Here is a 26,758-nt window from a genome sequence, read left to right on the forward strand (position 1 = left end):
TTTTTTTATCTAAAAGGTGCACAGTAGGGTTCACTGCGATCAGTATGTTATTTGTACTGTATAAACATTTGTGTGTATATTTCTAAAGCATGTTTTCTACCTCATCCCTTCACTCACTTTAGGTCAGAACGAGGGCACGATCCCGATGGCTGAAGGCGAGATGCTGTACGTGATCGAAGAGGACAAAGGTGATGGCTGGACTCGCGTGCGCAGGAACGAGGACGAGGAAGGATACGTGCCCACGTCCTACATCAAGCTCTGCTTCGATGCCAACTCCAAAGGTGCCATGACCTACATTTAACCCTCAGAGATAAAACAACATGCGTAGACATCAGCGCCTTCCTCTGACTATCCCTGTCCTCTGGCTTTTTTTATAGGCCAGGAGGGCGGTGTGTAATAATGTTCACTTTAGACCATTTCTGCTTTCTATTAAATTTTTTTTCCTTGCATATGAGTATGTGAGAGAGAGAGCCGGCCGGACTACGTGCTATGCGATAAACCACATCCATCCTATAGGACTGGACGTGGATCGAACTCTGAAATGTGCAACATATCATACGAGACTATTTATGCCGGTATTTCTAGGCGTCTTTATTTTGCGTCTCTCTCTCTCTCTCTCTCTCTCTCTCTCTCTCTCTCTCTCTCTCTCTTCTCTCTCTCTCTCTCTCTCTCTCTTTCTCTCTCTTTCTCTCTCACTATCTCTCTGTCCTTAAGTGTGAATGGGAGGAAGAAAAAAGACTTTTGTGCCCATAAAGATGAGAAGGCAATAGAGCCGCCTTTGAGGTGCGCTAGTAGAAAACGCTGCTTAATCTACATTTCATATCATAACTTTGGGTATCGTGGTTGTTTTTTGTATTTAAAAAGAAATCCATGTGGTTTTTTTATGTCTATGGCTGAGCCACAGGTAAAAAAAAAAGTTTTTTGAGCTTAATGTGAATTCTTTCAATTTGGTAAAGAGATTGACTGTCAGCAATAAAGGGTGTTGTGAGGCTTCAGTCAAATCAGATTGTATTTAAAAAAGAATCGATTTTTTTGACAGTTTCTGTACTTTACTGTTAAATTCCTAAATTATATATCACTGTCAATTCTCTATGAGCGAGCATGAAAGAACAAAATGTCTAGTCTAATGTTTACTCAGGTACTTATTTCTTTGTATTTGTTTAACTAATACATTTTTCGCCAAGCATACAGATTTAACTAAATGTGTATAATCCAAAAAAAAACTAAAAAATGATGCTACATTAACCTTATCCTGCATGCTCATAACAAATTTCGCTCAAAATAGCTTTACATTTTCCATTATCTCTGATTCGAGACAGCCGCTAACCTGAGCTAGTGTTGTTAAAGAGCTTTAAGAAAAAAATATGCCGTTTTATGATGTGCTGAGAGAATCAAAGGGTCATTTTCTTGACATTTTGCATGCGGTACCTCTCACTGGTAGAACAGGGAAGTCGAAGACGTTTCCATGAAGATTAAAATGAGGCAAAGACAAAAAAAAAAAGCACATTTTGTAATTTATGATGCTAATCATATCGATGTGACTGCAGCTGCTTCTGCATGCTTTTGAACACATACAGGCTTTCTGTCGCTGTAATATTAAAGCTTGTTTATGTTTTTTTTTCTTTGAAGCAATATTAGCTGTAAATTCTGCCTCACAGCTTTAAAGACTGATACAGCAGGAAATATTAACATACTTTTATTTTGATTGACATGCGCGCGAGAATGAATGTAGGAAAACGGTAACGGCGTATCGTCATGGGTTAGTCATGTATTTTTGGATTCAGAGTATTCGCAACCAGGTATCATGCGTATTGTCTAGATATCTTCACGCAGACTGAGACCTTCCAACAAAGTCCCATAGTGAAACAATGGTTGTATTAGCAATAAATTGCGCCGTCATAGAAGCTGGCTTTTTCCTCAATGGGTTCTCCTGGGGTCAGCATGGAACCCGGGCAGTTTTACAGAACCACACAAGATTACTCACAAGTCAGTATTACCTACTGTAGAATCCTATGAAATAGAAGCAGGATGGAATAAAAACGTTTAGACTCATGTTGTTATCAAATAAGCTGTAAAAGTCACATCGCCTGCTTGTGGCCAAAACAGAAAAATCAAGTCAAAACGGTATTCTTATGCCACATATCTAACATCTTGTGTGGTTTTTGTTTGTTTGTTTGTTTTTTTTTTGCTTTTTTCTTTATTTTTGTTCTTTTCTTTGCAGATCCCTAAAAGCGTTTGGCTGGCACAGGAGTGGCAGGGCAAGTGTCCGTGCGTGAAACATCGTCCTCTTTAATGCGTAGTCAGAGAGATGCTGTGTGGTGTGAGGTCGTCTGACAGGCCGATCCAATCTTAACACAAACTCTGAAGCTCCTCTTCTTCGGGCCAGAGGCAAAAAAGAAAAAAAACTGCTCGGAATAGTGTCTGAGATCTTTTGGTTTCTTTGTTTTTTAAATATTTTTTAAATTTCCTTTTTTTTTTTAAATAAATCGTGTGCTAATCATTTGCAGAGCTTGCTTCTCGTCTGAGCCTGGACCTCTCAGCCTTGTGTAGTAGCTGCTTGCTGAATGAGAGTCAATAGGTCTAAAATCTGGTACTCAGAATCAGAGACAGGACAGTGACGTGCTCCTGGTCAAGCCGGTCAGCATTGTCATGATCCATTAGCTGCTGTCTTCCTCTGGCCTACAGAAGGTTCTTGAGGATATAAATAAAATAAAATGAAAATTGAAAGGTATTAAACATGTTAGGGTGGGGTTGGGGGGTGGGGGCTGTTATTTTTTAAAAGGTGTATCATGGTGTGTGTTTTTTTTTTAATTAAAACTCGTGAGTGAAGTGGTTGAAGCGGGCAGCTTTAGAGTTGCAGACCTTCAGTCGGTCACTCTTTCCTCACAGCGATGAAAGCAGTGCCACCTCACTCATTCACTCATTCACTCACATGTTCCCCCATTTGTTCTCACTCACTCACTCATGCTCACTTTCTACCCTGTAATGTGTCTATACTCCTTTCTTTCACTTTTTTTTTCTTTCACACACTTTCTTTCATATAATCCCCCCCCCCCCCCCCCCCCATCTCTCTCATACTAATAGCACTTTTACACCAGACACTGTGGCACAGTATTCTACGGTTGCCAATCCAAATCCTGATCTACGGATTGAGTCTATTTTGTGGAGTTTTTTGGAGGTTGTGTGTTTAAAAAGGAGAGCACTTTGTTAATACTGGTCCGTAGCAATGGCTGTGAGGGACGGCATCAAAGTCGAGGGTGCCATTATTTAATTTCCATTAAAAAAACGAGTGCCAATTTTTTTCTTTACATTAAAATGCAACAACAACAAAAAAAAGCAAAAAGGAATAATCAAATCATAATAATCTCAGACACATTGCACACATACAGTAGCGAGTGAATAATCCAACGCTTGTTCTTATAGGAAGATATTTAAAAGCCTCAAATGTGATTATTTCCCTTTATAGTAATCACAATCTATAGTCAGGTTTTATTTCTCTCTCCTTCACAATTTTCTCCATTTTTATATAATGTATATAATAATAAAAAAAGATTTGGTGAACCCAGAAAACCCAAACACTGCTAAATGCAAAGACTTCTTACTGTTACACTTTACAGACTACTCTGACTGTTACAAAGCACTGAAGACTTCATTAATTCCATTCCATAAATGTCTCCTTGCAGGACGCTTCACCATCGCAGTTGCACATATAAAGCTGTTCATTATTAGATTTTTTTAGAAAGTCCACCCCATGTAATGTTATTCACTATAGACACAACAAACGAATATAATATAAATAAAGTTGCTATTCTAGAAAATAGCAACTCCACACCTTGTGGCCAATCAGAACCGAGAATTCACTTGACAAATTTTGGAATCAGTAATCTGTTATCGGACCCCACTGTCTGGTGAAAAAGTGCTAATTATTCTTTGTAGTTTCCTGTCTCTTTCTTCTTGTCTTCCTCTTCCGGTCTCTTAGTTTTCCTCAGGTTTGCATCTCTTTTTTTTTTTCTCCATTCATCTCTCATTGTTTTTTTTTTTTCTATCTTTCCTTCCTTCCTCTCTCTCTCCCCCCCTTTCTCTTTCTCTCTGTGGGCTCAGTGGCCTTGGCCATAGCTGTGTGTCGTGTAGCTGTAGTGGTGTGTTCACTCGATGTTGATGATATTCTCCAGCTGGTGCTGTGTTTCTGCGCATGCATGCTTGCCCCGTCTCTTTGTCTGTGCCAGTGTTAGGGGTCCAGCAAGTTTTTGCCTTCACTTCCTGATGGGTGAACTTGCTTCTTCAGTTGTGTTCGTGCCTGTGGTTTTTTCTTTCTTTCTTTCAAAAAACAAAGGTTTTCATTCTTTCGCAACTCGTGCATGGCCACTTGCTTCATGCTCCCTAAGTTATTTTATGTATTTATTTGTTTATAGAATTTTTTTAATGAAAATCAAGATGCTTCTTTCTGATCGAACGTTCATTTTCAGTAATTTGAGTTGATGTTCAAAAACAAACAGTTACCTCATTTTGGATGGATTTTGGGCTGCAGTTCGAATCAGCTCTGAATGACTAACATTGTGGTTTATCTCTGTTTAAATAGAAAGAGTATCGCAGTGCTGAGCTGCTTGCGTGTGTGCGTGCGTGTGTGTGTGTATGCGTGTGTGTGTGTGTGTGTATGCGTATGCGTGTGTGTGTGTGTGTGTGTGTGTGTGTGTGTGTGTGTATGCGTGTGTGTGTATGTGTGTGTGTGTGTGTGTGTGTGTGTGTGTGTGTGTGTGTGTGTGCGCTCATACCGTGAGCACGTGTGTGTGTGCGCATTATCTGTATTGTGCTTTGGATTTCTCTGACTCTTCCCTCCACCTCAAGACTTTCTCATAAACACCAAACTGCCAAGATATCACCGGCTTGTAACGTCAGTGTTGATCTCAGCTGCTCCCTGTTTATTAGTAATAATAGAGCTTAATTCTACTCCAGTTTTCAGAACAGAACCATTGTAAAATGCATCACCTTTTTATGTGCAAATTAATCGAATTAAAGGCCATTGTGAAATACGCTGCTGTGTGTCAACATTGAGTGTCGTATAAATCTGAATTATTTTTACTATTAATAAATGATTCTGTTTTATAAATATTTTAAACGATCTTTCATGTTTTTAGATATATATACTGTATTTTTTTTTCTTGAATCAAATCATCAATAGGTGCTCAAAGATACAATGCTTTGATAAGAGAATCCTGATTTGACTACCAATCTCACAGAGGTTTTATAAAACAAGGATCATGCCATTTTTGTTAAATAGGTGTATTCAATGTCTACATACAAAACCTAAATACAGCCTATTAGGGTAATGTTCCAAATACAAATGTGAATTAAAAAAAGACTTTTAATAAAATGTTCCTGAATAAATCCAACCACCCCAGATTTAAGTTTCACTTTCCATGATCTGTGACCGACACAGGAGCATCTTGGTTGCAGGGATTTAAATATTTAACAATATTTAACAATATCTGGGAGATTCACACACACACACACACACACACACACACACACACACACACACACACACACACACACACAATTCGACGATCAGTCGACTAGTTGAGGACACCCCTAATAAATACATTAATTCAGCCAGTAGATGGCGACACAGGGTAGCCGAAGGTACACACAACAATTCTCAAGCTGCATGAAATATTGTTGACAATATTGTTGTCCTGTGGGAGTTCCTAGGATTGGTTAGTCTTGAAGTTGGAGTGAGCAGAATGGGTCAAAATGTATGCAGGACAAGCCTTTGTAGCGAATTTGTTAGCACTAATTAAAGGGGATAGTACTGATAGCATAGTGGTTAAGGCACTGGATTACTGTTTGGAAGGTCTGGGTTCAAGCCTTAGTACCACCAAGGTTCACTCTTGGGCCCTTGAGGATGGCCTTCAATTCTCTGTGCTCCATAGGTTCTGTATCATGGCTGACCCCAGCTTCCAACCTTTGCTGGGATATGTGAAGAAAGAATTTAATTGTGCTGTAAAGTACATGTGACGAATAAAAAACACCTTTGGGAAAAATTGGTCAATTTTCATGCGGGATTAGGTGGTCAAACATTTTTGTGGGAAATTATGGGATTAGTCATAATATTCAGGGTGTTAATAGGATCAGTAATTTATTTTTGCAGGAGCAAATTATTTTTTAGGCATGATTTTTTTCATTCTTTTTTTTTTCTTTTTTTTTCATTCTTTTTTTTTTTTTTTAGGAGGAATAAAAAGAACTGGGCAGACATTTTGCAGGGGTGGCAGTTTTTTATGGGAGTGGGCAAGAGCAAGCCAGATTGGTTCCTTTTTTGTTTCCAGGAGCAAATGGGATTTTTTTCTTTTTTCTTTGTAGGAGTGGGATTAAAAAAATATGTTCCTGTTTGCTCTCAAAAGCATTTTAATCTTTTAATTCAATTCAAAAACTCATTCAAGGGGTTTTGCCTTTCAGAACAATATAGAACCGAACTTTGATTAAAAGTCTGATGTGATATTGCAATGCACTGGTTGGTAAATGATGCTTGGGATTTTAAATATAAAATTGTAATTATAAATACCAATTAAAGTTTAAGTGTAACACATACAAAAGCACACACCACCCAAACACTGTGTCGTGCTGTGTGTGTGAGAGACATGCATGGTTTTGCAGATGAATGTTTTCCTCCTGCAGGGCCCCACAATTGAATTGGGGGTTTAGAGGGATGTAATTAGTTCAACAGGTGAAGACTGGGAAGGGCAGATAAAGAGGAGAACTTCTTACATCATTTCCTGTATTTGTCTTAGGCTTTATTTTCTAACTGTGGAATGCAATGCTTCTCAGATGCTGAGGAATTCAAAACAAGTCGATCAACTTTGAATAGCTTTGTTTCTTTATATACTTCTTTTTTTTTTCTTTTTTTTTTTTTTTTTAAAGATATGTTTTGCAACCCCACCCAAATATCACAAGACTTTTGTATCCCTCCCTAACCCCCCTACGTTCTCAAAGGATTCATTTCCTGCCTAATTGTGGGAGTTTCTGTTCATCAAGCCAGGAAACGCTGAACCTAGAAATGTTTTTAGCAGTATGTTTATTATAAGAAATAGTTTTTTTTATTTAAAATACTTTTATTGTAATAATTAGGAATCCTGTATGTATTTAAATAAATATGGTAGACACTGATGTACGGATATATGCTGATGTTAAACTCAGTGAAGCTGCAGATTATTTAAGTTTTGTACAGTTAAACAGAAAATTAACTTTCTTTTTACCGTAACAGGGATACTTTTGTATATAATGTTAAAATTGCAGTTTGTTCCGATGAATATTTCTACTAAATGAACGAGCTTTTCCCTACTTCAACCGTCATAAACTTGTACCCATAAAAGTCAGGATTTAACAACATTGAATGTAGGGGCTGTTTTGTAACTAGTAAGGAATAGTGGCAGCTCATGAAGGCTGCATCATGCATGTCTGAGCTGAAATCATGTGCTTGCCAGACTCACTCATTACAGCTTGCCCTGAAGAGGTCAGGAAGTGTTTCTGCAAGATAATAATCAACCCAAATCATTACCATTTTAATCATGCAAAAAGCGTAAGAGGTTGCTCGACGTTTTTTACATGACTTTAAGGTTGCCTAACTTGCCATCTCTTATAGCATTGTTCTAACAAAAAAGGTTTAGCATGCAGTGTGAATCAGGTCTTCCTCGAGGCAACTTTAGCATAATGACCTTTTTTTTTTTTATTGAGTCAGGATGGGGTTGCACACATGCCTAGTGCTGATTAATGAATTTGATCAGGTAATCTTTCTGCAGTAAACAAATGTCAATATCTGTGAGCAGGGAAGTCACTTTCCTGGAACCATGGCATTGTGAAAGTCTGACATTTCTCACTTGAGCACAACTCCTCCCACTGTGTTAAAGTCACACTGATACTCACACACTGGTTTACTCTCTTTGAAGAGATGATTTAACATTTCCCAAAGAGCTCATCACATCACAGCCTGCATGTTTACATGAAACTGTTTTTCCAATGAACCAAAATTAATTTTACTCTCAATCAAAAAAGAAGAACAAAAGCAATGTGCTGGCTGGCCTTAGCAAGAAACTGTGATTTTTCTCAGGCCTTTGCAGGTTTGGCACTGCTTAGCCTTTCTAAAAATCTGTCAGTCAGAGCTGACGCAGATCCGCTTCCTGACACGGTAAGATTTGTATTGTTCGCTCTGTGCGCTCTCCTCTATCTCCATCCACCAGCCACTTCCTGCTTCCTCTTGCACAGGAAATGCTGTGTTGCTTTCCTCCACTCCTTGTGCACCACTCTGGACATAAATTTAACTTTCCTGCTCTGTTATTCCAAAAAGCCACATTTCTTCCACATTAGATGATGGCTGGTTTAAGCGTAGTTTGTTATGGAAACTAGCACTTAAGATCACTGATCAAGCCGCCATATTGTCATGAGCAGCATTTGCTCTGGCAGCTTTATGATGCATGGAGTTTTTATGTTTTAATGCTCTTTTACTAATTACATACTAAACTTGTTTGACAAAAAAAGAATTGCAGTTTTAGGACGGTCTGTCTCTCATTTCTTATACAATAACTCTTCTTTTTTATAATAATAAAAAATATAAACCTGATATGCTTTATTTCTGTGTTTCCTGCCTAATCGTTTATTTCATCTGGAAATTCCTATAAATAGTCATTTATATGAGGTCCACAGCTGCGTCTCTGAAGGAACTTGAGTCACTTTATCTTCTTTTGATTTTCATAATGTATGTGCACTTATCTGATGGTTCCTCGGATGCCCACATTTTATTCATTCATTCTTGAGTAAACGCTTTATCCTTATCAGGGTCATGAAAAATGTGAAGTCTATCCTTGGAACACTGGGGATGTGGACGCTTTTTAAAAGCAGTTTATCAATAAGATTTTATGAGGTCAAAGAACCCAGAGAACCTGGAGAGCACCCTCACAGGCAGAACATGAATGCAAATTTTACACTAAATCCAGGACACAACTAGGGACTTTGGAGCTACCAATACATACAGTATATTGTACACTCTAAAGAGCTAAATCTAGTTTCTACAGATGTCCTTTGTTGGCTTCACTCCACCTCATCCTTCACTGGAAGGAACCACTAGAGGACCAGATGGTATTTGGGTGGTAGACATTTCTCATATCAACAGTGAGAGTGAAAAGGCAATGATAAGGTCATGTGTGTGTGTGTGTGTGTGTGTGTGTGTGTGTGTGTGTGTGTGTGTGTGTGGGGGGGGGGGTTGTGTTGTGTTGTGTTGTGTTGTGTTGAGCATAAGCTCCCCAACCAAATATCTCTAGTCTAATAAGGAGGTGGAATAAAAGGTATATAAAGAAAATCCTGGTATGGCTTTTGTGTCTGTTAAACTCGTATCACTGCCACATCCACCCTATCAACTCAGGGTCAGTGATGATGAGAATGATCATTCATGATATAATATTTAGTCAGTGGTGGGCTAATCAATTACGAAAATTACTCACAAAATGCCTCTACATGCATGTGCACCTGATGAAGAGTAAATGTCTTCACATCCACTTACCAGGCATTACATTATGACATTATAACATCATGACCGGTGAAGTGAATATCAATGATTATCTTTTCATCATTATCAGGCAGCAAGTGAACATTTTGTCCTCAAAGTTAATGTGTAAGAACCAGGAAAAATGTCTAAAGACGTCCTGTGAAATTGAGTGTCTCCAGCTTTGGGGTAACAGTTTGGAAAAGAACCACATAAAGCAGGAAAGGTCAGGTGACCCAATACTTTTGAAAATATCTTATTTCACGGATGTTTCGTGACATGAAATGTATCTTGGAATGAAATGCAAATGCATGACCTGTTTGTCTTCAGTCATTAGAAAATATTTTTTCATAAATTGAAATAAAACACAGCTCGGCATGGAAATTAATTGTGTTGTCCTTGTAGAAAACATCCAGGTGGTAACAATTGTGTTGCTTCATGCCAGACCACATCACACCAACCCTATAACCATACTGACATTTTATTCCTTACAGGTGATTACTTTAGCTGTGAAATAGTGCACTTGATGAGAAATGTGAAAAAACCATTAAAGAAGGGATCCATTAGTAATCAAATTCTTAGAAATCTTCCTCTAATTTGAGAAGGCTTCTAAACACACTGAGTGTGCGGATTAAAAACTGTGTGTGAGGTGCTTCAGGCAGGATGGAGCCTGTTCTCCACAGCGGTTTTATCAGTCCCAAACACACACAGGAATTCCGGTTTGGGAATGACCGTCCGATTCCCAGCTTTCACAGGAAGGCAAATAAAAAGCAGCTCATCGTTGGGAAAGGCGTCTCATTTTCCTGCAGTGCGGCTCCAGGCTCAGAGCTCACACCAAACCTCACACCAAACCCCACACCACTTCTCCGAACCTCGGACCCTCGACCCGGCTTCGCACATCTGGAACATCTGGATCAGGTAAAGTAACCACTTGGAGATCATTTTCACACTTTCTAAAGAGTGCTTTGGGGTTTTTTTTGTCCGCAAAAACAGACTGGGGCAAAAATGTGAACCGAAAATGTCCCTAGTGCGAAATTCCTCGATTTACTATATACACATTAACAAGCGATATTTTGAACCTTTTGATTATTATTAACACAAAAGAAGGGGTGATACTTTCTTTTATTTGAAATAGCACAAGTTTGGCTGGAAAGTTTAACAGCGTTCACATTAATGCAAAAATGCAGATTCCGCTGGTGCGCCCCCTCGTGCCATCGTTTTCTTTTTACACTAAAATTGCACCCTAATTTCCAACTACTGTAGTTTTAACTCGGTCGTTTAGATGTTAAATAACTAGTTGGATTTTGTTGTTATTATTTTTTGTTTTGGGTGGGTATTTTTTTGTTTTTTTAATGATTTAAATTGAAAAAAAATCATTAAAATTTGCTGAAACTTGAAAAGATCTTTCCTGAAAAGATATAACCTTAAAGTATCTACTGGTATTTTAATATATCAGATTGTTTTTATTATTATTATTATTATTATTATTATTATTATTATTATTATTATTATTACACCAGGTGTGAAGCCGGAATAGACCCCGGATGTTACACAATATTATGACAGTATTATTATTTATTTATTTTATTATTATTATTTATATTATTATGATGATTATTACTGACAATCTAACGGAATTGTCTCATTTAAGAACCATTCTGTCGATTACTATTCACACCATTTGTTCTTTTTTCTTTCCCTAACAGGAGTACCTGAGCAGATGAACCATGATGTGAGAGAAACTGGCCTGCTTCCCAGCTCATTATTACTTTTGGTACGCGCTAGGCCTGCCTCAAACTCGTACCGTGAGTAATAATGCACTGTGGCAGGCACTAAGCAACCAGACACTACAGCCACAGCTATGGTGTCGAGTAAATAAAAAGGAGCATCATGAAGATCATCAGTCTGCATTTTGCTATTTGTGATTTTTACTATTTGACTATGCTCTGTATAAAATGGCAGTTCCTAATTATATAGAAGAAAGCAATGGTTTAATAGTTTGTAATGTTGGGACGTATGGCCTGTGCTTATTCAGCTTTGGTTTTACTTGCAGATGAATGGTCAAATGTATTATATTGTAGAGTTCAACACATAATCATATTATTATTATTATTATTATTATTATTATTATTATTATTATTATTATTATTATTAATTATTTTTATTATGATTAATTATTATTATTATTAGTAGTAGTATTAATGTGACACTATCTGTCATATACACATATGTCTTAGCTGTTTGGAAAATATTTTTTATGTTTGAATAAATATTTTAATAATTCGGATTTTGCAGATTTTGGAGTTTGCTTTACAGTAATTTTTCTGGATTTTTCCTGCTATTAAAAGTATTTAAATCACAAATCCTGTACTCTATTTGAACACAGGTTTACTTTTCATCATTGACACTTTATAGTGTTTTTTCCCTTCAATTGTTATATTGTTTTTACATGTTACATTTATTCTAGCAGGTTAACATTTAAATATAATTAAGTAGGTTTTTTCCTATAAATATAAAAAAACAAAAACAAAAAAAAAAGGGGGGGGCGCACTTCCCCATTCTAGGACGTCATACTTTTAGAGCGTCATGACGTCACTTGGATACGATGTTGCTGGCAACCGAGGGGAGGGGAGGGGGGAATAAACACAAAGCGCAGCTTCATTTTAGTTGTGTTAGAGGAGATTTGAGCTCCAGACATGGACGCTGAGTTTTCAGATATGGAGAGAAACATGAAGCAACAACAGCCGGATGAAAACCCGCAACCGAAAACCAGCGACTTTTACAGGGTGGGTGAAAATCTGCCCAAACGCTTCAACAATCCAGACTGGTTTAAAGGTTACAGGTGAGCTGCAGAAGTTCCACATCTTAATCATCATCATCATCATCATCATCATAATTAATATATTTACACCTGTCTCATTCCTACTTATTCGCTACTTATTTATACACAGACCGAGAAGTCTGCTGCTTTCAGAGCTAGACTGTTGTCACGTGACGTTTTTGGGCAATGTGACTCTGTGGGCAAAAGTATTGGGACACCTGACTTTTCCCAACCATATCTGCTTCTTTACATAACGGTTACCACAAAGTTGAAGGCAGACAATTTTATAGGATCTTTGCATGTGGGAGCATAACATTTTACATTCACTTAAACTAGGAGACCCCAAACCTGTTCCAGCATCTCAATGCCCAGGTGCACAAAGCCAGCTCCATGAAGATATGGTTTTCATGGGTTGGAGTGGAAGATCTTTAGCATTCTGCTCTGATCCCAACTCTAAACATCCTTTGGGATAAATTGGAACAGTGACTGCACCCCAGGACTCCCACCCTACATCACCCTTCCTGCTGAATAAACACAAATCTCCACTAGCACACTCCAAAATCTAATAGCACATCTTCCCAGAAGAATGGAAGGTTATTATAACAGGAAGTGAGACTAAATGTGGAATAGGATACTCAAAAATGCATTTGAATCTTATGTTCAGGCGTCCACAAACTTTTGTCCATATAGTGTATAGTTTTTCCTTCTGTTTTAAATGTAATTCAAATATACTAAATGTGTGTTAAAGTATACTTTGTACAACACTTTGGTACAACACAGTCATGCAAATAAAACTTTATTCTACCAATGGAATCAAGTTAATATCAGGTTTTTATGTGGGGAAAAAACTATTACTACCTCAGACTGTTTTGTTGAACCGAAAATTTCCTCCACTTTGTACATTTGCAATATTTCACATTAGAAAAAGAATTGATTTGGGACCATCATAAAACTCCAGCAAAGCAAACTTAGTTAAATATAGTTGGTTATTAATAGCAAATTTCCTGCATTTCCCAGAACATGATTTTCAAAATAATAAGAAAAAATAAGAATATACATTTAAATTAATTCTAAAATTCATTCTAGCATTTTTACTATTTTTTCTATTATCAGGAAAATAATTTACATTTCACATTGAATCATATGGGATATGGGATTTTCATGTGGGATTGTATGAGTGATTTGGTAGATTTGTAATTAGTAATAATGTTTATATGTATGTGATCATACTATCAATACTAAAAAGAGGCACTGGGTAACTACAAATGTTCTATAGGAAGTACACATACTTTCCTGGACGCTGGTTGATAGCTGGGATGTGATAATGGAGAACAAGCTGCTGGTGGGTAGGAATTAACACAAACTCACTGCATTTTTAATTGCAGTAAGAAGACCCATGTACTCTACCAAACAACCAACCAGATTTATGGAAGCAAAAAACCTACAGTTCACGAAATGCCAGTAAGTATTCCAAGTGTATAATATATATATATATATATATATATATATTTTTTGTCCTAATTATAAATCTTGTCACACTGTTCTATTATTTATCTATGATTTCAGACAGGCTTTTATGGAAGAAAGTGTAAATTTTCAAGCCATCGCCTGAAAACTGGAATGTTCCGAGATAACCGCTTCAACACAGAGCTGGAGAGAAGTCCAATCACGGGGCCAGAATCCATCAACGTAATGCAAGATAGAATCAATTTCCATCGTTCAATAATCAATCAGAAGGACCAGTGAAGCAAAGACTAACATGACTTGAGACTAATTCATTGTTGTTGCTCTGTAATCAATAAAAATGGCATTTTAACTAAGTTTGTGTGTGCACAAACATGCTGACTACTTTATTACTTTTATTATCTTTCTGATAAGCAGCACAGGGGCAGAACAGGTCGCATCGCTGCCTTACCGCTCTACAGTAATACTATTTTGGCAACACATCCTACCCCTTAGATTACATTTTTTTACTTTAAAAAGTGTGTCTAATATACCTCTAGGGTTTGCACAGACAGTCAAAGGTTTTTGAAAAGTTTAATTATTGTGAGTGCCCTAGAAAAAAACATACAGAAAAGGTATAGAATAACAACTCAATTACTGTAAGACACATTACATTTAAATCAACAGAGACCTTAGTGCTTGTGTGTATGGTATTAATAAACACTTTCAGATCCTGATGGAATTCTTACTGATGCTTTATCAAAGGCATAAGGGTTTACCAGTTAAACCTGTAGCTCAAAAACACAGTGTTCATATTATTTGCAGGCTAAATATATGGGAAGTGGGTAGCTCATTTGTTGACTTGGACTTTAGATCAGAAGGTGATGAGTTCAAACTCCATTCTCACCAAGCTGCCCCTTAACCCTCAACTGCCCAGTTGAATAAATTGGATAACCGTACTTCGGTCTCTGTAACAGCATCTGCAAAATGCCATGAATGTCAATAAAGAGATGCATATTAAAAAGAGATGCTTGTCTGCCTTTTTATGGCCCTGCATTAATATATTCGGTGTACTTTTACTTACAACCACTAGAGGCTGTTTTACTTTAAAACGGGTTTAAACGGGTCATCCTTGACTTCCTACATACGTCAAAGACTCGTCGGTTTCACGACTGTTCCCTGCTCGAATCCATACGTCTGCCCATTTTTTCTGCTTCTTACACATCAACTTTGAGGACAGAATGTTCACTTGCTACCTAATAAATCCCACAATGACAAAACGTAAAGTACTAGTTTAAGTGTTTCAGATAGAGTCATAATGTTATTATAGAATAATGTTATGCCTGGTCGGTGTAATCCTAAAAATGTAAATAATCCTTTCAATATGGATGTTTGAACACATAATAAACGAGATTCGAAATTCCAACAGCTGTAGTTCAGTAGAGTCCTTTTTTTATTATATATTTATTTGGTGTTAAAGTCCAGTTTAGTGCACTCATTTTACTGTATAATATGTACACAAACTGGAGGCCTTCAAAATATTGTTCATGAAATATAAAAGCACTTTACAACCAGCATGTAAAGGTACAGCAGACCAACACAGAATGAAGTTAGAAACAAAACGAAATGCTGTGAGGAATAAAACAACGTAAAGCAACGTACAGCAAACATAGTAGACAAACAATCGTCCTTTCAGGCACTCTCTCATACACACAAACACACAGACACAAACCTGAGCCAGGCTGTGGGAAACATGACTCTGAACAGACTTTGATACTCCTGGCTGTTGCTAACAGTAAAGACGGGGGTGGCAGGTGAACAATATTACAGTATTAAGGGTTTTGGTGTCGTCTTTTCCCTGTTTGCCCTTTGAAGCTTGTGAGCAGCAGAATAATATTTATTGTCCAGCGGTCTGGATTGTCAAGTCCCCACACATCCATATTAGAAAGTACTCAGAAAGTAAAAGGCACTTCAAAACATCGTAATGAAATCTAGTGTATTATATAATATAATAATTATACACTCACATGACCACAAATGACAGAATGCAAAGGCTGAGAAGTGTACACTCTTAAGAGTGGCCTTTGCGAACCAGGCATTTTGCTTCATCGGGCTCATAAAATAAAAAACTAACAAAAAAAAAAGCTGGCCTGTAGAGCACACCAGGCTTAAGGTTGTCATGTACAGTAGCAAAAGACAAAGAGTCATGGCAAGAAGGTTCCTTAGCTTGGAATAAACCCAAGTTGTTGCATAGGCAGGAAAGAAGTGGCTCCTTCCTTCCACACAAAGGAAAAAAATAAACTGGCATAAATATTTAGATATAGCTTTTTTTTCCTTTTCTTTTTTTAACAAATCTGCCATTTTGTCCAGATAGATTTAAATCTGAAATAAAATAAAAATAAGGAAAAAAAATAAGCAGAAAGGCTTGGGCATTGGAAGCTGTTGGAAGCCCTACTAGTGGAATGGTGGAAAAGTGTGTGGAGCTGAAGCAGACAAGCTCTATAGCTCTGTGTCCTGATATTCTTGTGTGTTACGATAGTAGCCGTGTTTGGTCGGGTCGACTAACTGCCGCCGGTACTCCTCCTCACCCGTGTCCTCTTTGCTGGGGAAGGTTGTAATGCTGTCTGAGTAGGACACTTTGGAGGGAGGAGTCTGAGGTTCTGGTCTCGCACTGGATCTGTGTACAGAGAAACAGGGTTAGACAAGGTGATCATTAGGGTTGCAATCATTATGACTAATGTATCCTTCAACAATACATCTCAAATACACTATATGGACAAAAGTACTGGGACACCTGACTTTTTCCAGCCACATGTGGTTCTTTTCCAAACGGTTGCTGAAAGTTAAATTGTCTCTGGATGCAGTAGCATAAAATTTTCTCTTCATGTGAACTAGGAGACCCAAACTTGTTCCAGCATGACACTGCTTCTGTGCACAAAGCAAACTTGAAGATATGCTTGCATTGGGTGGAGTGGAAGATCTCCTGCTACAAAAAGCTTTGACCTCAACCCTATTAAACACCTTTGGGATGAATGTGAATGCTGACTGCACCCCAGGCCTCCACACCTCACCTACATCACCTTAATAACACCCTCTTTTCTGAATGTGCACAAATCTCCACAAGCACACTCCAAAATCTAGTGGAACATCTTCTTAGAAGAGTGGAGGGAATTATGAGAGCAAATTGGGATTAAATGTGGAGTGTGATGGGCAAAAAGCACATACCATACTTATGACCAGGTGTACGCAAACTTTCGGCAATATAGTGTAGATCAACAACATACATCAATGGTTTGGGTGAAAACATTCCCCCCCGTGTTTGATATTCTCCAGCAGGAGACAGTCAAGGGCCAGTCTTCGGTTTGTCACACTGATATTGTGGAAAATGGAGAAGAATCTGTGCATTTTTCTGACAGATGTCATTTTTAATGCCCTAACTCTCACTACACACAGTTACCATGGTATCAAGAACTGGAATAAGTAGACATGACTTACTGGTTTTTGGGTTTTGGAAACCTTTCTTACTCTTGAGGGGGAAACAGTGCTCTTACCCAATAGGCTGTGGTCTGTTGTCCAGTTTCGGAGATTTTACAGGGACGGCATAGATGTCTGGATGCTTCTGAGCAATCTCAAACTAGCAAACAGAGTATTGTTCATATATCATATATTTTGTTTAATTTACAAACACCAGATTTTCTTTACTTCCACACATGGTCATTACCCTTGCATCCTGGGCCTGCTGGAGCTCCAGCACCCTTTGTGCTCTTGCAAATTGGTCCATCTTCTCAAAGGCTTTCAACTTGCCCAGAAAGGACTTTTTGGAGGGTTCCTCAGGGCTCTGCACAGGAGGCCCCCGGTCCCTGATGGGGCTGTCCATTAGACCTCTGGGCGGTCGTGGCACAGAGGGAGGCTTCAGCGCTACTGGAGGTTTGCTAATGCTGGGTACATTTTGAACATGATGGTGCTCAATGTTGACAGGGCTGCTGACATTTGGCTCCCTTGATTGGTTGAAGTGTCCGTGTGGGGCCTCACCTTGAGCCAGCGGTTTCACCTGAGAGAAAAGAACACCATGTATAAGAATCAGGTGAAGCTCTCGCTAAGTCAACCAAACCTTTTCTAATTATGCACAAATATGAACAGTTTTACAATGGCAGAAGAATCAGAAGTCTGATATCACAGCATATGGTACATAATGTTATAATCTCTACATGTTTTTTTCGTAGGTTTACAGTCCAATCTATATATTTTTATCCTTTTTGTGTGGATTTGCTTCATGGGACATATGACACACCTGGATGACTGCAGGGCTTGGTGAGCGGCTGACCTTGGGTGGCTCAGGGAGGAAGGTCGACATTACCGGAGGGCTGGTTTCAACCGGCGACTCTCTGTTCAGCACGCCCATGCGGGAGTTGAAACGGATCTCTGGGCTGGACTTCCTGAGAATCTACAGGGCAAGCACAAAATCACAGACAAGGATAGTCTGGTTTTATAAGGTTTCACTTGGATAACTGGATTCTTCTGGGCAAAAATGGCTATTCAATAAAAATACTACAGCAAAGACAACAAATGCATGAAAATCCAATCGAAGAAAAATCAGTTGAGTTTTCTACGCATGCATTCAGGTCAATTATTCAATTGAAGGCAGTTTATTAAAATACTAGAATAGAAATTATAGAAATGTTAGCTCAAAAAGGGGAGGATTTTCAGACCTTCAAATATATATATATATCTTTTTTTTTTCCTTTTCCTTTTCCTTTTCCCTGTTTAAGTTAAGGAACAGACAACATAGTCGGTTTAGCAAAATACTCTCCCTGCTTCAAATTCAAATCATGTCCCATCTGTTCAAAATCCATATTGCTAGCAGAGGTAACAGATGCAAATGTGAAACAAAACTATGACTACAATTGGTCTTATTCAAATCCATCTCTAATGTCACTTAAAGGTAACTGTTAATGCATTAAAAATGTGTCCATACTTTTATAAGCAAAACATGTTTTTAAAGCCCTGACGCAGAGGATATTAAGAGATAATGAAGCAACTCTGTAAACATGTGAAATGCTGTCAGAAGTTTGTGAACACCTGACCATAAGATTGGTATGTGCTTTTAAACATTGCATTCTGTATTTAGTCCCATTTTCTGTTAGAAATTTAAGACCACATTTCAAAATGTAGTGAAACATCTTCCCAGAAGAGCGAAGATTATTCTAAGTGTGCTCATTTAGCCACAAGGGCCTTAGAGATGTCTGCTACTAACAATGGTGAGAAGGCCTGGGGTTCCATTTCATCCCAAAGTTGTTTGGTACAGTTAAGGGCAGAGCTCTATTGCAGGCCACTTAAGATCTTCCACTTTAACCCATGTAAATCAGATCTTTATGGAGATCTCTTTGTGCACAGGGGTATTATCATCTAGTAACAGATTTAGTTTTTTCTAGTTAAAATAAAGGAAACATTAAATGCTATTGCATCCAAAGGGATCCTATACAATTGTGCCAACTTTGTGGTTTGTAAATAAAGTGTATGTTGGTTGGGAATGTGGTATTTACATATATTAAACAGTAGGGGGCGGAAGTGATTAGATTCATGTATATTATTTTAAACTTCGATGATTTTTAATATGATTAAGATATTTATCTGGTCTATGTACCCAAAATCATGATCATATAACAATGTGCAAAGACCAAAAAACAAAGACCTTCACACAGTGTGTGTCTGTGGAGTGAGTGTTTCATATTTGAGTTTATATTATTTGTTTGGTGTAATATGATCATAGGACCGTGTGCTTTTAGTCACATGAGCGAATACCGAAGAAAATGTTCTATTTGTTAATTCTCTCTCTTTCTCTCTCTGTGTGTGTGTGTGTGTGTGTGTGTGTGTGTGTATACTCTCTGACCTCCTCTGGCATGACCGGCTCAGAGGATCGGCTAATTGCTGACACTCGCTGCCGCTCCAGCGTTTCCTCATGCTCATTATCCGTATAAGCTCCTCCCTCATCAGCCGTGTCATCGTAGTCGCTGGTAACGCGACAGTCCATGCTTAGATAGTCGGCGCTCATAGTCGACAGGTACGACATACGGTCATCATGGAGATCAAGCTCTCCCTCAGCCGTCCCGTCCAGCTAAAAGAGACACATGATGGATCTTGGGTACAGACAGGAGCACAAACAAGAAAACAAACCACACATACACATACAAACACACACATACACATACACACACAAACAAAAACAAAGCTGTAGAGAACAATCAAAGAAAGATGAACAGTAAACAGCACAGAAAGAAACAAAAGACGTCTAATACGACTAATGAATCAATAAGATGAAAGAAAGCAAAGGCATGCGATGATGAAAATATACTAACACCACTAATTCGGGTTGATGAAATAAAGGAAGTGTGAAAGAAGGGATAATGAATCTGTATGAAGAAATCTGATGTTTGGTGTTTACCTTCCCCTCCGAGACCCACACTGCTTGGGTCTGCTGTTGCCGAATGCAGTCCTTCAAACTGCCGTACCATGCGTCGTTGGCTGCGTTCAGATCAATAACGACTAGTATAGTAAAGAACCAAGCAGAAAGAGAGAGTGCAAGAGAGCCAAGAGAAAGAGAAAATCAAGACAATTCGATCTGACCACTTTGTTCTGCAGCTTTACCTATTGACCTATTTCGTTGACCGCATCTCCATCGACTGTGAAAATAAAAAAAAACTAATTTTTGAAGCATGTTGCTGCTTTCAGAAACAAACTAAAATCAAATGGGAGCGTTGTCTGTTCAGTACTGCACTGTAATATTACAGTCTCAAGTATCAGTGGTTTAGAAATGTAAATCTGTAACTAAGCTCTTAAACATTAGAAAGTCTGCAGAACAGAGGAGTTTTTCATTTCTGGTTCTCCTTAACATAAAGACCTGCATTTTGTTTTGTCTTAGTATTAATAGAGAGGAAAGAAAGAGAGGGTGGAGAGGGGATAAATAATTACAGGTGCTATTATACAAGTAATAACAGGCTTGTCTTCCTTTAATTTATGAAAATCATGTGATTTTTGGGAGATTGGTGTTGTATAGGAGGGAAATATATGGGGGCATGTGGCTTTATATCAATAATAGCAATAATAATAATAATATTAATAATAATAAATAATAATAAATAAATAAATAATACCTGGAGAATGGTAAGAGTAATTCCATCACAGAAACCTATTTATTACAGTTGCCATGTTGTGTTTTATTCCTCACTTACTAAATAAATAATATCCAATAATTTATCAATAATTCATACATACATATCTCCGGGACTCACCAGTGAAGAGGTGTGAGCAGGATTTCCTGAGCTTGATGGCCTGGTCATAAAGTTTGCGGGCACTGCGGTTTGAGTTAGGGATGATCCTTTGCCTTATGGTCTTAACCGCATGCTTACTTTCTGGATTAAAGAAGATGACTATGGGGTACCATTGTGTGTAGTTTAGCGTGTCCACGGCCTTTGGAGTCACGTCCAGCAGAGCATGTTTATCCTAGGGAGAGCAGAAACCAGAAAAATTATGAGTTTGATGTGATGCAAGGTTCAATGTGCATATGTTCGATAAATCATATGCATTACCTGTTCAATTATCTGTCGGATGGTGTTGAGACGAACCACCCCCGAAGACTTCTCTGACCCTGCATCTTTAGGTTCGGTTTCTAATAAGCAGACGTCACAGAAAAGAGTAAATCATAGACATGATCACATCATTTTTAATAAAACATTGCAAATAAAGGGATAAAGTGGATAGTTTATACATTTCAGGATTCTGTTTTGATTTTTCTGTCCCTGAAACTAGCTTTGCCCCCACACTTCTGTAACAAAGCTGCTCAGCTATGTCCCAGCTTCATTATTGTTACTTGAAGATCTGGGGGTCCAAAAATGACTATTCCTTTAAACAGTGTGTTTCTATTGCATCATTGTGCCTCCTGTGTGTGCATTTTAGGCATGGGCAAGTATAGCTGAACAAAATATCTGGAACAAAACTAATGCTCTCCTAGTAGCTGCCTGTGTCCTCAACAAACATCCTCTCCAAGTTGAATATTGTCAACTTTCTTACATCGAGGAGAGTAAGTTTTTAAAATGTTTTGTCTTCACTCACTGGCAACGGTGAACTCGTCCGGCAGATCTGTGGCCAGTTTATCACTTGCAGCGTCAGCTATCGGACCGAACAGAACCACAGGCCTCCGAAAACCAGCTACAGCACAGAAAGGAAGAGGTTAGTCAAAAAAAAATCCCTCTTCAATTAAAGAATATTACTTGGAAGGTAAGATGATGCCTGAAGAATGGAGGAGGAGTGTGCTGGTACTGATCTTTAAGAATAAGGGAGATGAGCAGACCTGCAGTAACTACAGGGGAATTAAGTTGATCAGTCACATCATGAAGTTATGGGAAAGAGTGGTGGAAGCCAGGCTGAGAGAAGAGGTGACCATCTGTAAGAAACAGTATGGTTTCATGTCGAGGAAGAGCACCACAGACGCATTATTTGCTTCGGAATGTTGATGGAGGAGTATCAGGTCAGAAGGTCAAAAGAAGTTGCATTGTGTGTTTGTGGATTTAGAGAAAGTGTATGACAGGGTGCCGAAAGAGGAGTTGTGGCATTGTATGAGGAAGTCTGGTGTGTCAAAGAAGTATGTGAGGGTGGTGCACGACATGTACGAGAGCAGTGTGACAGCAGTAAAGTGTGAAATAAGAACGACAGCCTGGTTGAAGGTGGAGGTTGGACTGCATCAAGGATAGGCTCTGAGCCCTTTCCTGTTTGCAGTGGTAATGGACAGATTGACTGACAAGGTCAGACAGGAGTCTCCATGGACTATGATGTTTGCGGATGATATTGTGATTTGTGGTGAGAGTAAGGAGCAGGTTGAGAAGAGCCTGGAAAGCTGGAGGAACACGCTGGAGAGAAGGGGAATAAAAGTCAGTTGAGAGTAAGACAGAGTAGATGTGTGTGAATGAGAGGGAGAGCAGTGAAGTGGTGCAGTTGCAGGGAGAAGAGGTGGTGAAGGTGGTACCTGGGGTCAACAGGGCAAAGTAATGGAGAGTGTGTTGGATAAGTGAAGAAAAGTGTGCAGGCAGGGTGGAGTGGGTGGAAAAGAGTGGCAGGAGTGATTTGTGATAGAAGGGTATCTGCAAGAGTGAAAGGGAAAGTTTATAGGACTGTGGTGAGACCTGCAATGTTGTATGGTTTAGAGACAGTGGCATTAAATAAAAGACAGGAGGTGGAGCTGGAGGTAGCAGAGCTGAAGATGAGATTTTCATTAGAAGTAACAAGGATGGACAGGATAAGAAATGAGTTCATTAAAGGGACAGCGCATGTACTGTAGGGCGTTTTGGAGACAAAGTGAGGGAGGTGCGATTGAGATGGTTTGGACATACATACATACATATACATACATACATATACATATATACATGTTGAAAAGTGAGTAGAAGGTCAACCTTTTCTTTCAAATGTATGTAGTATGAAGTAAAGACTTATAAATGAACTTTTACACAGCAACAAAGGAATTGCAAAGCTAAACCTATTTTACTGTACATTAAAAAGCTCTTGGTACAAAACAAAAGGATTTGGGGGGAAAAAACGACCTTCACTACTAATGTTTGCAAATAAATCAAGCTAGTTATTGTTTATGAAAAAAGTTATGTTGCTAACTTGAGTGGGCATTTATGTGCTCATTTTTAGCTCTGACTTTTTAAAATAAAAAGTTTTTTCTCCCTTTTTTTTTTTCCATTCCATGCATTACAGTATTGTAAATGGGGAGAATGAGACATGCTCTGTGTGTCAGTTCTGCCCTAAGGGTTTGCCGGTGAACGGTTCTGGCTGTAACGAGGTTGTTAAAGTTTAATCAGCACCAGCTCCTGCACCTACTGCCTCATGAATGCCACTTTGCACCAGAGCTTAACAGTTTAATTATTTTCCACACACCCCTCAGCTATTCACATGTTTCAATATCCTTCTATTAATAAATTTCTGTCTGTCTCTGAGTATCCTACCCTCTCGCAGCACCACCCGTTCGTAGGCAGGAAAGCGGGTGGAAACGAGGGTCATATCTTCTCGGTTCTTGCGCAAATCCTTCTTCTTAGCTGCTCTCTGGCCCCGGAGTCTCCAGAAGTCTGCTCTGTCGCTGCTGGAGGTTTTAGGAGTGTGCTGGACATTAGTCATCTGCTCAGCTCTGGAGGGGGAGAGGAAATGGTGAGCAGGTTGGAAGGGCCTATTATTATAATAAAAAATTCATTCTACACTAGAAGTCTGTCTTTTCACCACATGGTTCACCTGCTCTTGTTGGGAATGACACCCTTCTCCAGAAGCTGGTTGTCTTTGCCCACACGGATAGCCAACCAGTTTCCCAGCTTGCCATCATACAGAGTATCCACCACTTTAAAGATGTCGCCCCGACAAAAGGCCAGGCACTGCGGCTGTTCCTTCTCATAATCAAAGTGTGTCCGGATAAAGAAGGAGTCTCCTCGGCCGGACACGAGAATGTCTTTGTAAACTAAGACAAAAATAGAGGAACTTTCAACACCACAAATAGGTGACTGCAAGTAGAATATTGGATCTTAGACACGAGTGTAGTTTTGGTTAAGACCTTAACATGGTTAGATTTTTTTTTTTTACTATAAATAGTTCCTAAAAACAGACTGAGATCTGTGTGAAAAAGGGAAAGAGCTACATTTAAAGATTTATTCCCATTTCATCATGAACATTTAACAGCTAATAATGGACTAAAAAATTTGATGTATGGTTGATGTCCATTTCAAAGTTCATCAGATGTTGTGTGTTATGTTTTTACCCCTAATGTTAATAATAGGACAGAACAGAATGCCTCCAGTGCCTACAAGATACATCCGAGGTAATACAGCCGCAAGTAGACAGAAATACAACTTGACAGAAAACTTCATTTAAATCACAAGATTCTTTTGTTTTTACCACTCTATTATCTTCCCATATGCTATATGAGAAAGCGAGAGCAATAAAAGAGGAGAAATTAAGGTTTGTAATAAATGTCTAAAAGCAGAACTGCAGCTCTAGTCAGGATTTCTTTATAAGTTCCTAAGTTTTCTCTCACAGCAAGCAGGCAGCAAAACCTGGTGAGAAAGAAAGAAAAAGAAAGGAGTAGCTGACAGCAAAGGTCAGTGCTGTTTATCCTGGTAGGATGCTGTGAGGTAGGGCGTGACTCTGGTTGGTCTCCAAATCTAATAACTCACCATGAACCACATAGGCATTAGACCGGGGTGACTTCACACCTGATTAGATATTAAACAAACAGCCTGGGCAGCTCTTAAATCTGTCATGGTTGCTTAGGCATTTCTCACATAAACACCGCACACAGTTATGCTGAGGGGGAAATTCTCAAACACGAACACAAGCCATAACTGAATGTCAATGTGTAGAATTTCAGTATTAACTCCGCATAAATATGTGAAAATTGTTCTTTCATTGAGGAACACATTCACAATGTACTGGGCCCGATTTTACATGAATTCCACTAGGCCTTAAATGGCCGTAAATAACTGGTTCACTGCATTACTCCAGTTTTTGGATAGTTTAGTAGCTTTCAAAGTTTTTTTTTTTTAAGATTTTCTCATGTCTGTCACATTTTTCAGTGTATACAGAAAAAAGGATAAAGACTCACCGTCAGCTTTGCTTTGTGCCAGTATAGTGATGTTGTCCCCTTTAGGAAGCTCCAATAGAAAGAGTACTGCCTCCTCACGTATGATTCCTCGAAAGTCTACATTATTGACCTGCAGGCCAGAATCACAATCGGTTTAATAAAAACATGCATATGCATATATATATATATATATATATATATATATATATATATATATATATATATATATATATATATATATATATATATATATATAAACAACACACACACACACACACACACACACACACACACACACACACACACACACACACACACACACACACACACACACACACACACACACTATTTTGCCAAAAGTTTGTGGAAACCTGGTCATAAATATGGTATGTGCCTTTTGAGCATCACATTCCACATTTAGTCCCAATTTGTCTTTGATAATTCCCTCCACTCTTCTGGTAAGATAATCCACTAGATTTTGGAGTGTGCTTGTAGACATTTGTGCTCATTCAGCCACAAGGGTGTTAGTAAAGTGAGGTACTGATGTAGAGTGAGGAGGCCTGGGGTACAGTCAGTGTTCCAATTCATCCCAAAGGTGTTATGATCAATGCTCTATTGTAGGCCACTCAAAATCTTCCTTCCTACGTTCTGTCTTTAGCTTTGTGGTAACCGTTTGGAGAAGAACCACATGGCAGGAAAGGTCAGGTGTCCCAATACTTTTGTCTATATAAGTATACATATACTTTATACATTTTATATATATATATATATACAGTTTTTCACACTGGGCCATGTAGTTTTGGATTTTGTTTTCCCTCAATAATAAAAATCTTCATTTAAAAACTGCATGCTGTGTTTACTTGTGTTATCCTTTACAAATATTTAAATTAGTTTGATGATCTGAAACATTAAAGTGTGACAAACATGCAAAAAATAAATTATATATATATATATATATATATATATATATATATATATATATATATATATATATATATATATATATATATATATATATATATATATATATATATAATTTATTTTTTGCATGTTTGTCACACTTTAATGTTTCAGATCATCAAACTAATTTAAATATTTGTAAAAGATAACACAAGTAAACACAGCATGCAGTTTTTAAATGAAGATTTTTATTATTGAGGGAAAACAAAATCCAAAACTACATGGCCCAGTGTGAAAAACTGTTTTCCCTCTGTTAAAACTGTGGTTAATCACACCTGAGTTCTCTTTAATTTCTCTAGCCACACCCAGGCCTGATTGCTGCCACACCTGTTCACAATCAAGAAATCTCTTAAATAGGACCTGCCTGACAAAGTGAAGTAGACCA

General features: G+C 38.3%; 3 protein-coding genes and 1 long non-coding RNA gene across 19 annotated transcripts in view; 3 read left to right on the forward strand and 1 right to left on the reverse strand.

The window, feature by feature from the left end:
- The window catches only part of fnbp1a (formin binding protein 1a), a 31,537-nt gene extending 26,507 nt beyond the window's left edge, over nucleotides 1–5,030 (forward strand). For 6 of the 15 annotated variants that reach the window (XM_083553580.1, XM_083553588.1, XM_083553593.1 and 3 more), the window contains one exon: nucleotides 123–422. In XM_083553580.1, coding sequence (XP_083409706.1) covers nucleotides 123–301 — 179 coding nt within the window. In that variant the 3' untranslated portion in view covers nucleotides 302–422. Of the gene's footprint in view, nucleotides 1–122; nucleotides 992–2,221 lie in introns of those variants that run through there. The other 9 variants (XM_083553590.1, XM_083553591.1, XM_083553582.1 and 6 more) reach the window with 2 other exon arrangements.
- A 5,073-nt stretch (nucleotides 5,031–10,103) lies between these two features.
- On the forward strand, nucleotides 10,104–11,816 carry LOC310732834. Its single transcript, XR_014535558.1, has 2 exons — nucleotides 10,104–10,447; nucleotides 11,236–11,816. It is a non-coding gene; the product is annotated as an uncharacterized lncRNA (long non-coding RNA).
- A 338-nt stretch (nucleotides 11,817–12,154) lies between these two features.
- On the forward strand, nucleotides 12,155–14,819 carry pierce1 (piercer of microtubule wall 1). Its single transcript, XM_083555297.1, has 3 exons — nucleotides 12,155–12,371; nucleotides 13,736–13,811; nucleotides 13,917–14,819. The coding sequence occupies exons 1-3, from the start codon at nucleotides 12,226–12,228 to the stop codon at nucleotides 14,094–14,096; spliced, it is 402 nt and encodes a 133-aa protein (XP_083411423.1). The 5' UTR covers nucleotides 12,155–12,225; the 3' UTR covers nucleotides 14,097–14,819.
- Nucleotides 14,820–15,223: 404 nt separating this feature from the next.
- tjp2b (tight junction protein 2b (zona occludens 2)) overlaps nucleotides 15,224–26,758 on the reverse strand; it is a 58,424-nt gene continuing 46,889 nt past the window's right edge. For both annotated transcript variants that reach the window (XM_083555288.1, XM_083555287.1), the window contains 12 exons: nucleotides 25,435–25,543; nucleotides 24,075–24,294; nucleotides 23,795–23,973; nucleotides 21,903–21,998; nucleotides 21,380–21,459; nucleotides 21,083–21,293; nucleotides 20,236–20,336; nucleotides 19,684–19,908; nucleotides 18,085–18,237; nucleotides 17,515–17,844; nucleotides 17,345–17,427; nucleotides 15,224–16,470 (listed from right to left, as the gene is read on the reverse strand). In XM_083555288.1, coding sequence (XP_083411414.1) covers nucleotides 16,293–16,470; nucleotides 17,345–17,427; nucleotides 17,515–17,844; nucleotides 18,085–18,237; nucleotides 19,684–19,908; nucleotides 20,236–20,336; nucleotides 21,083–21,293; nucleotides 21,380–21,459; nucleotides 21,903–21,998; nucleotides 23,795–23,973; nucleotides 24,075–24,294; nucleotides 25,435–25,543 — 1,965 coding nt within the window. In that variant the 3' untranslated portion in view covers nucleotides 15,224–16,292. The remainder of the gene's footprint in view (nucleotides 16,471–17,344; nucleotides 17,428–17,514; nucleotides 17,845–18,084; nucleotides 18,238–19,683; nucleotides 19,909–20,235; nucleotides 20,337–21,082; nucleotides 21,294–21,379; nucleotides 21,460–21,902; nucleotides 21,999–23,794; nucleotides 23,974–24,074; nucleotides 24,295–25,434; nucleotides 25,544–26,758) is intronic.

The sequence above is a fragment of the Silurus aristotelis genome (genome assembly GCF_946808225.1).
Source record: "Silurus aristotelis genome assembly, chromosome: 11".
NCBI lineage: Eukaryota > Metazoa > Chordata > Actinopteri > Siluriformes > Siluridae > Silurus > Silurus aristotelis.

What these genes read in the sequence shown, in the direction of transcription:
- pierce1 (XM_083555297.1), top strand. Translation starts at nt 12,226, where the DNA reads ATGGACGCTGAGTTTTCAGATATGGAGAGAAACATGAAGCAACAACAG. An exon ending in GACTGGTTTAAAGGTTACAG is followed by an intron (nt 12,372 to 13,735) that starts GTGAGCTGCAGA and finishes TTTTAATTGCAG; the next exon opens with TAAGAAGACCCATGTACTCT. An exon ending in CTACAGTTCACGAAATGCCA is followed by an intron (nt 13,812 to 13,916) that starts GTAAGTATTCCA and finishes CTATGATTTCAG; the next exon opens with ACAGGCTTTTATGGAAGAAA.